Source organism: Sceloporus occidentalis, unplaced genomic scaffold (genome assembly GCF_023333645.1).
Source record: "Sceloporus occidentalis isolate IW3139 unplaced genomic scaffold, rSceOcc1.0.p SCAF_1, whole genome shotgun sequence".
NCBI classification, from domain to species: domain Eukaryota; kingdom Metazoa; phylum Chordata; class Lepidosauria; order Squamata; family Phrynosomatidae; genus Sceloporus; species Sceloporus occidentalis.
The window spans coordinates 19660618-19674063 of record NW_028316981.1 but is presented as its reverse complement, the minus strand read 5'-3'; the positions used below and the strand labels follow the sequence as shown (position 1 = coordinate 19674063).

The following is a 13446-nucleotide window of genomic DNA, read 5'->3' as shown; positions in this document are numbered from 1 at the left end:
AAGAACACGGAGCTCGGCCCCGCCCTTGTCTTCTCGTGCCGCGTCTGGGCCAATCGCGGGGCAGCGCGCGCCGCTCAGAGCCCGGGCAGCAGGGGCTGGCTGCTGCAGAGCTAGACTCCAGGCGGAGGCTCCCTTTCGCAGTCATTCTCCCTCTCGGCCTCCGTCCTCCAGCTGCTCTCCAGGCTGGATCTGCTGTTCCTCTGCCCAAAGGCTCTGCTGCTGCTGTAGCCCTGGGGTCGCACTATTTCCCGGGCCTGGGCTGCAGGTGTGTATAATATTATATATATGTTATATATAGATATGACTGTGTGTATAATATATACCATATTTCTCTTTCTGTATAATATATATTATATGTATATGTTTACATAGGTGTGTGTGTATAATATATACTGTATTGTCTTTCTGTATAATATGTACTATATGTGTGTGTGTATTATATATACTACAGTATATTGCTCTCTGTATATTGCTCTCTGTATAATATATACTATATGTGTGTGTTTACATATATATATATATGCATATGTGTATGTGTATATATATATGTAGAAGAGTATATGCATGTATAATATACTGTGTGTGTATATATATGTGTGTGTGTGTGTATATATATATATATATATATAAGATATACTATATATGCATATATAATATACAGTCGCCCCTCCTAACTCACGGATCTCATATCCGCAGCCCCGATTATGTGCAGAGGGGCGACCTCCATTAATTCCAATGGTGTGCACACCCAGGGGCACGCCCTAGTCAAGCCTATGAGGCTTGAACATGCGCAAGCCTCCATTTTTGCAGGGGGGTCCAGAACGGATCTTTTGCACAAATGGAGGGCCTATATATATACATGAGTTTGATATATACACACAATATTTATTTGAGTGTGAGTGTATAATACACTCATTCCTCCATATTTGTGGATTTGATTATTCACAGATTTGATTAATATGTTCTCTCTAGGAATATCTAGGTCCTCCAATACATCTTTATGGTCAACTTTAACTAAAAGTCGCGGTGAAAGACCTAGAGATTCCTAGAGAGAATACTGTAATTGAGCTTATGTATAATATATACTATATCTCTCTGGGTATAATATATAATGTGTGAGTGTGTAAAATCTGTGTATACATGCTGCATGGCTGTTGGTACGCAAGAACTGCAATGAGGGGACCAAGGTGACTCTTGCTCTTTTACTTAGCAGAGGCTCTCCAGAGTCGTCATCCATCCTTGCACGAAAGGAAGAGGCTTTGAGAGCCCCGGAAGGCACTGGCCAAGCTTGGGTCTCCAGGCAACTTGCAGAGGAACAGCTTGAAGGAGCTCCTGAGCGAATTGCACTTGAAGGACGTCTGAAGCTGCAGTTGTGGTAGTCCAGGAGATTAAGGAAGGACATCCTAGATTTTCAGAGGAAGAAAGGGGTTGCAGGGGAGTGAGAAGGAGGGTTTGTTTCTTTGTGCAATAAGGCTAATCAGGATAGCAGTTAATTTACTGTGAATGGCTTGTGTTGATGAAAGGATCCCACCCCAATTTCTCACCCATTATTGTACAGTGTGTGTTCTTGGACAACTGGTTAAGCAATCTTTTCTCGGAGCAATTCCAATTTGCACCCGATGCTGCTATATTTTCTATAAATGTTATGCCCCTTTAAAAAAAGTTCTGTCATCACAGCTGGATCAGGAGGCTTGCTGCACAGATAGTGAAACTTGCCTGTCCTCTGGTTATCTGAATATCCATCACTGCCATTGAAGTCTTGTTTCAATCTGTTAAACCTGTATCCAGACGTTCCTCCTGAGTGAAGTAAGGAGCTCTGGCAGCTATTCCCCATTTGTTAACCAGAAGAGAGAGAAAGCCAGCCATGCTTTCAGAGGCACTACCCTGTTTCCAGTTACTCCGGATGGGCCCAGCTTCTCCAGGGGATGCGCCCAACCGGGATCTCTATACCTTCCGACCTTCCAGGCCCAGTTGCACCTATCGATTGGGTCGCCGAGCTGAAGTCTGCGACGTCGTTCTGGTGTCAGAGCAAAATCCAACCTTGATCTCGCGGATCCATGCGGAGATCCATGCCGAGAGGGATGCTGATAGCACCGCTGGAGAGTGGCGGGTTAGCATGGTAGACTACAGCACTCATGGTGAGTCTTTGGAAATCTTCTGCCCTGAAAGGATGGGAGTGAATTCTTGTCCACCAATTTCAAAGGCAGTGAAGGCTCCTAAGCCTGTGGATGTTGAACGTTTGCAGGACTGGGGTTGCATGGTGTGTAGTGAAAGGGTGGAAAAGGCTTCACATCTGTTAGGAGAAATCAGTCAGAAATTAAAAGGTGAAAAGTTATTGCTAATACTAGTATCGCTAATATTTGTGGAAGCAGTTCCAAGCATTTTGCAAAATGTGGAATTTTCAATTTTGCTTCTAAAATAGAAACTCAGTTTTCTGAAATACTTGAAGTTGTTACAAATTTTAGATGAGAATTTAGAGATCTAGTTTCTCCCTTTTACATTCTTTCTAATTTCTCTGTCTCCTCCTTTCTCCCTGTCTTTTTTCTGAGATGTTTGATAGCCTGCCTTGATTCTGCACATTGCTCCATGGTGTGTCAACTAGTGCATAGATGAAACCTCATGATGTTTTCCCCAATGCAGAGAGCTTTGCTTGAACTGCAGTATTCCCAGCACAATGGGACAGTGCATATATAAATATTAGCAAACAGGAATGTTGACTTGCACTTTCTTCTCCCGTTATCCATTTCTGCTTTCAGAAAGGAAGAATCTGAACAAATAGACTGCAGTTCCCAGGAGGAGTTGTATTAAAGCACCATATGAGCCTTTTAAGACAAAGTTCACTTCAACTAATTTATGAAGTGTCATCTTCTGTTGGCACAGAAAATTATATAGGAGGAAAAAGTGTTAAACAGTGGAGCCAGATGGCTATGAAATGCTAGAGATTTAGCCTGTGAAAAGCTTAGGTGAATTTTTGGCCTTGCTGTTCACATGTCTCATCTCTTAACCCAAGTGTGTGTATGTGTGTGTCTGTTTTCCAACAACTAAGGATAACACTCTTTTCACACAGACCTATTTTAATGAAGAGCATTTTGCTAAAGCAGAGGTAGACATCACTGGCTCTGCTGGCTGGGGCTGATGGAAATTCAAGTCCAACAACATCCTGGAAACCACAGTATCCATCCCAGTCTAAAGTGTGTTGTTTTCTTATTCAATTTTTTCCTTCAGGTACTTATGTCAATGCCATGCGAATACCCCACAGCCAGCGGGTGGACTTGAATGATGGGGATCTTCTGACCTTTGGCCACCCCAATCCAGTGCCTGAAGGCTGTGCCCTGCCACCCCCTCACAGCAACTCCGAGTTCTACTTCCTTTTCCAAAAGGTCCATGTCCGACCCCAAGACTTTGCTGCTATTACAGAGCCCAAAGCCCCCTGGGCTTCCTCCAGTGGCTTCCGGCCAGTGCTGCCCTCCGGCAACCACCGCATCCGTCCACTTTCCCGTCACTCGCCTACCTCCCTTTCTTGCCGCTCCAAAGCCACCCTTATCCTCAGCTCCATCGGCAGTCTCAGTAAACTAAAGCCTCAGCCATTCACCTTCTCTGTGGACAAGGGGCGGCGCACAGAACCCCCTGCCCAGCCAAAACCATCTCGGAATCGCCGAAAGTCAGCTCACACGGTGCTACCTGAGCTGGAGGATGAAATCACACGGCTAGAAGAGGAACAGCCACTGTTAGATAAGGAGCAGCGATTGGGGAGAAGTTACACCCACTGCCACAACAGCCCCTTGCGGCTCCAGCCCAGAGGAGTGTCAGAGGGAAGCAAGAACCTGCAGGAGGATCTACGGTCAAAACTACACATTGTACCCAGTGTGTGAGTCCCATCTTTGTCTGCAGTATGTTTAACATAACCTCATATCAGAGAGTATCATCACAGTGTTCAAGTTCTTGGAGTGTTTTAATTCCCCCACCCCCCAATTTAAAGTATAAGTCAGCTCAGGGATTGTCTTACACCTTTAAATTTTTTAAGTCTCCAGTTCTCATAAGGGTGAGGGGAACATATTCTGTGATCACTTTCTATGCTAAAGTAAATGGAGGGCTTAGCTCAGAGGTACAGTGTTTAATTCTCGTTGTCCCTGGTTAAAAGGAATAGCTAGGGATCTTCTGACCTAGGGATCTTCTGACCTTCATGAAGGGTGGTTGCTTCCAAGAGTACTTGGGTTAAATGGGCCCATGTTTTAACGTCATGAAACACAGGTTTTTACAGTCAAATCAAACTAGATATGGATGGAGCTTCTAGTAGTCAGAATCTTCTTTGTTCAACACAGCTAGTAAGCCTTCTTCCCCTGTTCTGGCACCATACATCATTTAAACAGCATACCTCCAAAGTGACCCGAAGCAGCTTTATTTTGGCCTTTCTGCTCAGGCCCTATACTTCCAAAAACACATTTTCTTGGAGGTGACATCTGCAAAATTCACATTATTCATTGCTAAAGTAATAAAGTCTTCTAAACAGTGAATATTTGTCTTTCTAGCCTGAAATATAAACACAACTTGAAGTAAATATAGCCACAGAAAGGGCATGCTAGGAAATACAAGTTAGTATGTACAGGTATACCTCAGTTAACAAAATTTGATAAAGAAGCTCTTTTCTTTTTGCACCCCAATCCTGCTTTTGCTCCCCATCTTCTGTTTTACTGGAAACTTTATTGCAGTATCAAAATTGGGAGGATAGTGAAGCAGGGCTGGAGAGACACAGACTTTTAGTGTGGGGTTGCAGCAGCCATTCTGTGGTAAACAGTACATTAAACAAATGTACTTAGGTTTGAGCTGGGAAAAAGCAGGATTCCATTCTAGCCTAGGTGTAGGTGTGTGTATCTGCCTGCAACAGGCAAGATAAATATCAGCTACCTCCAGAATCCATTACTGAGCATGTGTGGACAGCAAAAGAAAGAGAAAAGGAGGGAGCAAGCAAGGCTGCTTCACCAGCTACCACCAGTTTCTTTAAACAGCATAAATCTGTTGGTTTGGCTACCAAAATGGGCATCTTAAGAAAGGTGGAGGCTGGACCCATTTTGGAAGAAGCCTTTGAGTGAACTCCAGAAGGTTGAAAATGCTTACCTGAGCTAGTTGTTTCATTGAACTTGGGCATATTATTAGTTTTATACAATAGCTTGCTGGAACATGTTGAATTGCTCTTCTGTTTTGTGGTGTAGGAGGCTAAGAAGTAATGTGCAGGAACACATTGACTTTATTTACCTGTATCCCTTTCTGTGCCCTTGCAGGAAACGGCGCGGTCGACCCCGGAAGAATCCTCTGGGAGGAACATGCCAAGTTTTCTCCCAGACTCTCTCTTCATCGGAGCCCTGTGCAGCACCCCAGTGCCACCTTCCCCAGGATGAGATGGTGGCCTGGGTCCAGTGTGATGGCTGTGATGCCTGGTTCCACGTCGCCTGTGTGGGCTGCAGCTATAATGCTGTCAAAGAGGAAGATTTTCGCTGCTCTACCTGCCGCTCATCATAGAAGCTGGCATGACAGAGTGGGCTCCCCTTAGATGAGGAGTAACTTCCACAACCCAAATGGAAAGTGCACATGTGGAGGCATGCAGGTGAACATTTTAAAGTGCAAGGTGTGGATGCACAAGGATGAGTTAAAATTTGCACAGAGATTCTTTACTTTCAGGGACAAGACAGAAGAAAAAGATAGGGATGAGTGGCAGTGTAACAAGGGATTGGATTTTTTTTAAAAGCCTGTTTGAGAATATGGGAGTGTCTCAGGGGGAACTGTGGGAAGGCTTACCCAGCAGTAAGCCAAATACTGCCTTTCCTTTTGGTTTTCTTTCTTGTGTAAAGCTGGTCACACTCTCCATGTGTCAGCTCCATCTGTCTTGAAGATCTTTTCATTGTTGGAGACATACAAGGAGACTCTGGAATGCCCACCTATGTATCAGACTGACTCCTAGTTTCATGGAAGTCATTAGGAAGAAGCCAACATAAGCATAAAGGTAGTGCTGAGGGACAAACGATACGAGTGTGCACACCACCAGTGTGTTTTTCAGGGCTGAAAACTACAGGTTTTGCAATGTAGAACAGGCCTGTCTGCACACAAGCTGACTGAGGAGCCCTATATGAAAACATGAATGCATTAACTTGAATTGATGCAAGCATGCATGCTTTCTGACCAAAGTAGTTTGTGTAAATGATTGCTTTGGGCTTGTCACACAAGAATAATAGCTCGATTGCCTGGGAAACCAGCCCACTAACAGTCTTTCTGCTTTTGCTTGATCAGTCCAGCTTAGAGAAATGCCTCACAGCCTCATGCTCCTGAAATGAATTTGTGAGGATGCAGTTTACCTGTTGTAACTCCATAATACTCTCTGAACTTAACACTCTATTGGGTTCATATGAAGTGACAAGACAGTGGGACAGTCATCAAAAGAAAAGGGTGCTGTTACACATGATGAAAATCATTGAGTCCTCTTTAATATGGAACAATGAATAGTAAAGATGAAGAAATAAGTGGGAATCTTTGGCCACAAAATTCCAGGAAGGCAGCTTTAACTGGGATGAAGATTCAGCCACAATTAGTGTTCATGTCTCTACCCTCTTCGCATCTAAAGTGCGTGTATGTGATATTATTGAGAATAATATAAGAACTTTTCACTCCCTTTTTATCCCAACACTTGCTTTCATTTCTATTGCTTTAATAATGGGATGAAATAATGCCTCTCCATGTCGGCTTGCATAAATAAATGGAACAGAAACAAACAGTTGCAGCAACTTTCCATTCCATTAATGAGGCCATTAATCTTATGCAGCCCAAGCAACCATCTTCTAGCATCTCGGAAGGTATCCATACTGTACAGTAATTGCAGTTTGACTCCGCATTAATTGCCGTGACTCCGTCCTATAGAATTCTGGAGTTTGTTGTTTGAGGAGGTACATAGACTCCCTTGTACTACAGCCCTAGAGCTATCTAGCAGAGAATTCTAAGTACTTCACCAAACTATAGAACCCAGGATTCTATGGGATATAGCCATGGAGAAAGTACTATAACAGTGCAGTGTGGATACACCCTTAAAGGCTAACATATGGATTGAGGTTGTTGTTTTTAGTGCTCAGATGCCAGAAGTATTTTCATTTGTGATGTATGCATACCCAGTTATAGAGGGAAACATGTTTGACAGTGAGGGCAAAATCAGTGACATTTAAAGCAAAGCAAGGCTTTCTGATCTGCCAGTAGAGACCAAATCTAATGCACAAGGAGTGGATAGTGTGAGCTGCAGGCGGCCCCCATCCTTTCCAGCACCCCGTGTGCCTTTCTGGTTCGGGGGTGGGAAGGTGCAGTTAGAACTTTAAAAGGTGAGCTGCACCCTGCCATACATCAAGGTGGCCCATAGCCCTACTCCCAAGGAATAGGCAAGTGTGTCCTCACTCTAGTATGCTGTGAGGTGTGGATGGTGTCCCCTTAAAAGTTTCACGACTGAAGGCAAAGCATATTTGTGGCTTTAATTTATTCATTAGCGAATACTAGTCATATTCCAGTATCTAGCAGAGAGACTGGGAACTTTTCCAGGCTGGCAATTTGTCTGACAGAAACAGATACAGAGGTACAGTTGGCCCTCCACATTTTTGGCTTTGACTTTTGCACATTTAATTATTTGCAGTTTTGATTAATATGTTCTCTCTAGGAATCTCCAGGTCCTTCAGTGCAACTCTATGGCAACATCTGCGAGAGGCTGATCGTAGAATCATGCTGGAGGATCTACAAATGTATAGAGAAGTGTTTTCTCTAGGAATTTCTAGGTTTTCCAGCACAACTCTATGGTTAGCTTCTGGCAGAGTTGTACTGGAGGTGTTCTCTCAGGTAAAAAGATGTGGGGGGTTTTTTAATGTGCAATTTTTCTACATTCACAGAGGGCCTTCACCCCTAACCCCAGCTAATGTGGAGGGATCACTGTACTTGTATAATTAGATGAGCATGCAGACAAGAGGTTGTGTACGTGTGTTTCCCTTTTAAAAAAATAACAGCACAACAAGCTGAAGAGAAGCAAATGCTGAAAATGGTGAAGCCTCACATCTACACATGGTATGAAGTGGATTGGGGCAGAATGGGAAAACACAGCAGTTGAACTGAAGTCCTCCCGATGTTTAGAGCCATTCCTTTAAGACCTTCCAGCTGTTGGTAGCTTACATTCCCCATCAACCTACTGTAATAGCATAACCAGTGGTTAGGGATTATGGGAGTTGTGATCCAAAAGCATGCAGGGCCAGAGTTGCCTGTCCCTGCTTTACATACAGGGACCTTCTCTAGTGCAGTGGTTCTCAACCTTTGGTCTTGAAGCTTTGGATTTCAACTCCCAGAATCCCTGGCTTACCTCTAGTGTTCGGGTCTATTGGAAGTTGAACTACAGATCCATCTGGAGGAGTAAAATTTAAGTACCACTTACCTAGAAAACTGTTTAATCAAAAGCCAAGTCCAACTCTTGGAAGTCCTTGCATGTTAGTATGGGAAACTATAAGGGTAGGGCAAAGCATACCTTTTTCAAGAACTATATTAAAAAGAAATACTGCCTCATGTGGCTTAACAGTTATTCCACCCCCGTTGAGTAACAACAGCCTTGCATTATAGGCCATGGTAAACTAATGCAATTTGATGGGCAGAGATCTCCTGCTTCATCCCATTTTTCTCTCTTCATCCTTTAGGGATTCATCTTAGTAGCACAAAGGAGTGTTTACCTGCTTTTGTGCCCTCTATTGCTAGGAGACTAGTATTACCTTTGCTGCCTTTGAAAAGTGCTGAATCACAAAAAAAGCTACACCTGTATTTTCCTCATGGGCCGCTCCAATAATGTTTGGGATCTGAGCTGTTAAATCAGAGGTGGGTGATGTGTATCCCTCCAGATGTTGCAGTGTGATTCCCATTAGCCTTAACAAGTGTAGGCAATGATAAGAGCTTCTGGAAATACATTCATTGCCACATCTGAATTTCAAGATGGTCAAGAATCCAAAGCCTTTCTTTTTAATAATTATTTTCTGTTGTGATCTGAAAAATCCCAGTCCACCATAAGAACCATCGGTATACAGAGACAATTTTTTGATATTTGACAGTTTGCCTGCCAGTTCTGATCTTCTTGTTCATTGCACAGAGAATTTTGTGGGAGCTAGTGGTCAGGCAAGACTGCATCCTTTCACCCCATCTGTTCAACTTGTATCTAGAAAATACACAAAGATGTGCCTGTGCCTGCCTGGACACAGAAGAAGGAGGAGTGAAAACAGGAGTATCAATTATCTGAGATATGCAGATGACACCATACTAGTCAGCCCTTCTTATACACGGATTTCTTATACATGGATTCAAGCATCCACCGTTTGAAAATGTTTAAAAAAGTATAAATTTCAAATATCAAACCTTGATTTTCCATTTTTTATAAAGGACAACATTTTGCTATGTCATTATATTTAATGGGACTTGAGCATCCATGGATTTTGTTATCGGGGGGGGGGGGGACTTGGAACCAAACCCCAGCGTATAACAAAGGTCCACTGTACTAGCAGAAAATATCACAAACCTGGAACAACTAAGAAAGATCAAAGAAGAAAGTGCAAAGGCAGGCTTATTGCTCAACATAAAGAAAACAAAAATCATGACCACAGATGTAACCTAGACAATAAGGAAATTGAAGCGTTCTTGTACCTTGGGTCAAACATTGATCAGAATAGGAACTGTAGTCAAGAAATAAAACTAGGAATGAGGACAGCTATGAAGAAAATAGAAAAAATCCTAAAATGTAAAGACGTACAATTGAGCATGAATGTTAGAATTGTACAAGCCATTGTATTCCCTATTACCATGTATGAATGTGAGAGTTGGACACTGAAGAAAGCGGACGGGAGGAAAATCAACTCATTTGAGATTTGGTGCTGGAGAAGAGTGCTGAGGATCCTGTGCACAACCAAAAAGACAAACAAATGGGTCCTAGGACAAATCAAACCTGAAATCTCCCTGGAAGCCAAGATGATAAAGTTGAGGTTGTCTTACTTTGGTCACATCATAAGAAGGCAAGATTCATTAGAAAAGACAATATTAGTGAAGGCAGTAGGAAGAGAGGAAGACCACATGTTAGATGGATGGACTCAAGGATCTCATGGGCATGAATTTACAGACCTAAACAGAGCAGTGGAAAATAGGGAGTCTTGGAGATGTCTCATCCATGGGGTTGCCATGAGTCTGGATCAACTTGAGGGTGGCTAACAAAAACAAAAAAACACCCCTGGGTGACCCTGATCAAGTCACACTCTCAGCTTCAGAGGGTGGTAAAAGCAAACTCCCTCTGAAGAAACTTGCCAAGAAAACCCTGTGATAGGTTGACCTTAGGGCTGCCGTAAGTCGGAAATGACTTGAAGGCACACAAGAACCACCTAAAATGGGCCAGGAAAGCCCCAAAACTTGGTGAGAATGATTCACATGTCCCTTAGATGGTGTTCGGGCTGATGGGAGTTCCTGCCCAATATCATCCACAGGGCAACAGCTTCACCAACCCTGTTCAAAATCTTTAAGAGTTATTTCTTGGCAAGAGTAATATAGCATGGAATATAACATTCACTAAGTCAGAAGGGGATAGCATGGTATGTTCCAGATGTTTTAGACCACATCTTCCATGATTACTGTCCAAGTTGTCTGGGCATGAGGGTTGTAGTCCCAAAACCTCTGGGTGGGGGTACACCTTACACAAGCCACTTTGAATGCCATTTTGGGAGAAAGGCAGGATAGAAACCCTATAAATAAAATGAATAAATGACAAGATTGTCATTCAAACAGCTATGAACAGTTTTCTGTTCATATGTTGTGTAAAACTGCTTTTATTGCCACTCATCTCCCAGGCAAAGGCAACAAGTATCCTATTATCTCTATAAATATAAAGCAGCACAGCACACAGAATTCTTCTGTGGGTGAAATAATGCTCACATCAGATGGACGAGTTCTTCAAAATTTGGCGAGCTTTTAATAGACACAGGTAGCTGATCATCAGATGTGTTAACAATGTGGAGAATGGGAACATGCAAGCCAATGGGCTTCTTCTACAGCCAGTGCCAAATGATGGAAACACATCACCCAAAGTGACCAATGCTTACTTCTCTACTCCCTATAATAAGTCTTTCCCCCTAAGCAAGACTGTTTTTACCTTTCTTTAGAAAGTGGCAACTATGGAACTTTGAAAAATTAACTTTTTGGACTATAGCACACTCACAATTGCCCAACTAGCATGGCTACTAAAAGGGTATTTTTTTTTCCAAAGTCTTGGTTGTTCGGTAGCATTGGCAAACATCTCCCCCTTACCCACTCTTGGTTAGCAGGCCCTGCATGCCAGCAAAGTAACTGGGGAGGAGAAAGCAAAGGGCAGTTACATACATGTCAGCTATCATGATAGAAGTTCAGAGATGCAGATGCTGAAAACAACAGGAGCCATGGGATACACAGATAGCTAAGCTCTTGTGAACCACTAATTCCAGTGTATGTCCTTTCCTGGTTTCCTGCCCAAACAAACAAACAAAAGACACAGATACACACAGCATACTTAGCAATCTTTATTAAGGGTCTCTGATTAAAACATGTCATGCAAAAAATTATGAGTGCCAGGAGCACATTATAAAACATAAGTACAGATATCAAGTGGCTATCGTTCAAAAACTAAAAAAACCCACACAATTCTTCTCCCACACCAAAGCAAATAGTTAACAGAAAAGGGCAAAGAAAAAAAAAGGAAAGGAGGGAAGGAAGGAAGGAAAGAAGGAGAAGATCTTAAATTGCTCCTTTTCAGTTTTATTTTGTTTTTTCTTAAAAGGGTCGTTTCAACACAGCAAGGGAAAGGGCAAGTTCAAGTATCATGCTAAACCCATGGGGGAAGGTGCTATATAAATATCTTGCATCACACAATTTAGGAGGGGCTACAGATATGTTACAGCCCCAAATTTTGAATTTTCAAGACACGGGGAGAGGAGACAACACAAACCCATAATCCTGGTTCCATCTCTCCACAAACAACACACACTGGATTTTAAAACTGACTTTGTATATCTTTTTCTGTGTGGTTCAAGAGAGAAAGTCAGCATATACAACAGGGGTAGCAAAACCTGTGGATCTCCACAATGTTGGACCAGAACCCCTGTTATCCCTGACCACTGGCCAAGCTAGCTGGGTCTGATGTCTAGAAATATGAAGCCAACATCTTCTGGATGACCAGAGATGCCCCATCCCTGATCTGGAATAAAAGCTATTCTGAGGAACAGTCAAGGTTTAAAAGTTTTTAAAATTCTGGAGGTGTTACTTTTCAGAGACACAATATTCCGCCAGTCACTGCTTTTAAAACCTCACGGATGAGTGAGATAGACAAACCTTAAAGGCAAGATAACAAATGAAAAATGGGTGAAGTCCTACTATTACTTTAGTTCACACGTTCTCAAATCTAACCCTGGAACACTTCTGTATATTTCCTGAATAGGTTTCTCTACACACAGATCTTGTTGGTAGCACACACTTGCGCACTCTGGGGTTAGGCAGCACAGGTGCTTTTATGTTAGCTGCACAAGGAGGCATTCAGTACTTCCTTACATGATATCCACACACACCCCACCACCACTGCACACAGTTTTTCCCCTCCCACCTTCAGAATTGCATCCAAACACTGGTCAGATCCACACACATAAACCCTGCACACTTCTCCCACTAAATGGCCATTGAGGCACAATCTGGCACTTAGAAGCTTCCTTCAACAGAAGAGGCAGAGGTGATTACCCACCAAAGCTGCACAGACAGAATGTGATGCTCTGCCTGCATAATGTGGAATATCAGGCAGGCAGGCGGGAGGGAAGCTCTAGCTTAAGTTTATATGGGCTGATAATTTTTGTTTCACAGAGAAGCAGTTTGAAGCAATTGGTTCCCAACCTTTGATCTTCCAGATGGTTTGGACTTTAGCTCCCATAATTCCTAACTGTTGGCCAAGTTAGCTGAGGCCTCTGGGAGCTGAAGTCCAAAACACAGAGGACCAAAGGTTTGGAACCATTGAGCTACAAACTCAAAGCAGTCTGGTTTTGTGTATCTGCATACATTTTGCATCTGCTAAGGACTGCAAAGCGTTTCTGAGCCCTACTGATTTCAGTGAGTGTTACTTTTGAGTGCATAACAGCCTCCTACAACCTGATACCTGCCAGGTGTGTTTGATTACAACTCCCATCACCACCAAGTTAGCAAGGGAATTGTAGTCCAACACATCTGGAGAGTGCCTGACGGGAAGGTTGGCTGAATCTAAGGCACATTATATCCCCCCTCTTTAAAACGATAGATTCTTTCATTTTTTGAGAGGAGGGTAAAGACCACGGTAGAGAAGGGCCATATTTGGATTCATTTTTCCTTAATTTATATAAATGTTAATGTAAGGGTGGACCACACATG

The 13446-nt window shown here is 42.9% G+C and overlaps 1 protein-coding gene across 1 annotated transcript; it reads left to right on the top strand.

Annotated features, from left to right (window-relative positions):
* Positions 1–213: 213 nt before the first annotated feature.
* On the top strand, positions 214–6660 carry TCF19 (transcription factor 19). Its single transcript, XM_089490230.1, has 4 exons — positions 214–265; positions 1214–2138; positions 3226–3868; positions 5280–6660. The coding sequence occupies exons 2-4, from the start codon at positions 1865–1867 to the stop codon at positions 5515–5517; spliced, it is 1155 nt and encodes a 384-aa protein (XP_089346356.1). The 5' UTR covers positions 214–265; positions 1214–1864; the 3' UTR covers positions 5518–6660.
* Positions 6661–13446: the final 6786 nt, after the last annotated feature.

What these genes read in the sequence shown, in the direction of transcription:
- TCF19 (XM_089490230.1), top strand. Translation starts at nt 1,865, where the DNA reads ATGCTTTCAGAGGCACTACCCTGTTTCCAGTTACTCCGGATGGGCCCA. An exon ending in GGTAGACTACAGCACTCATG is followed by an intron (nt 2,139 to 3,225) that starts GTGAGTCTTTGG and finishes TTTTTCCTTCAG; the next exon opens with GTACTTATGTCAATGCCATG. An exon ending in CTACACATTGTACCCAGTGT is followed by an intron (nt 3,869 to 5,279) that starts GTGAGTCCCATC and finishes GTGCCCTTGCAG; the next exon opens with GAAACGGCGCGGTCGACCCC.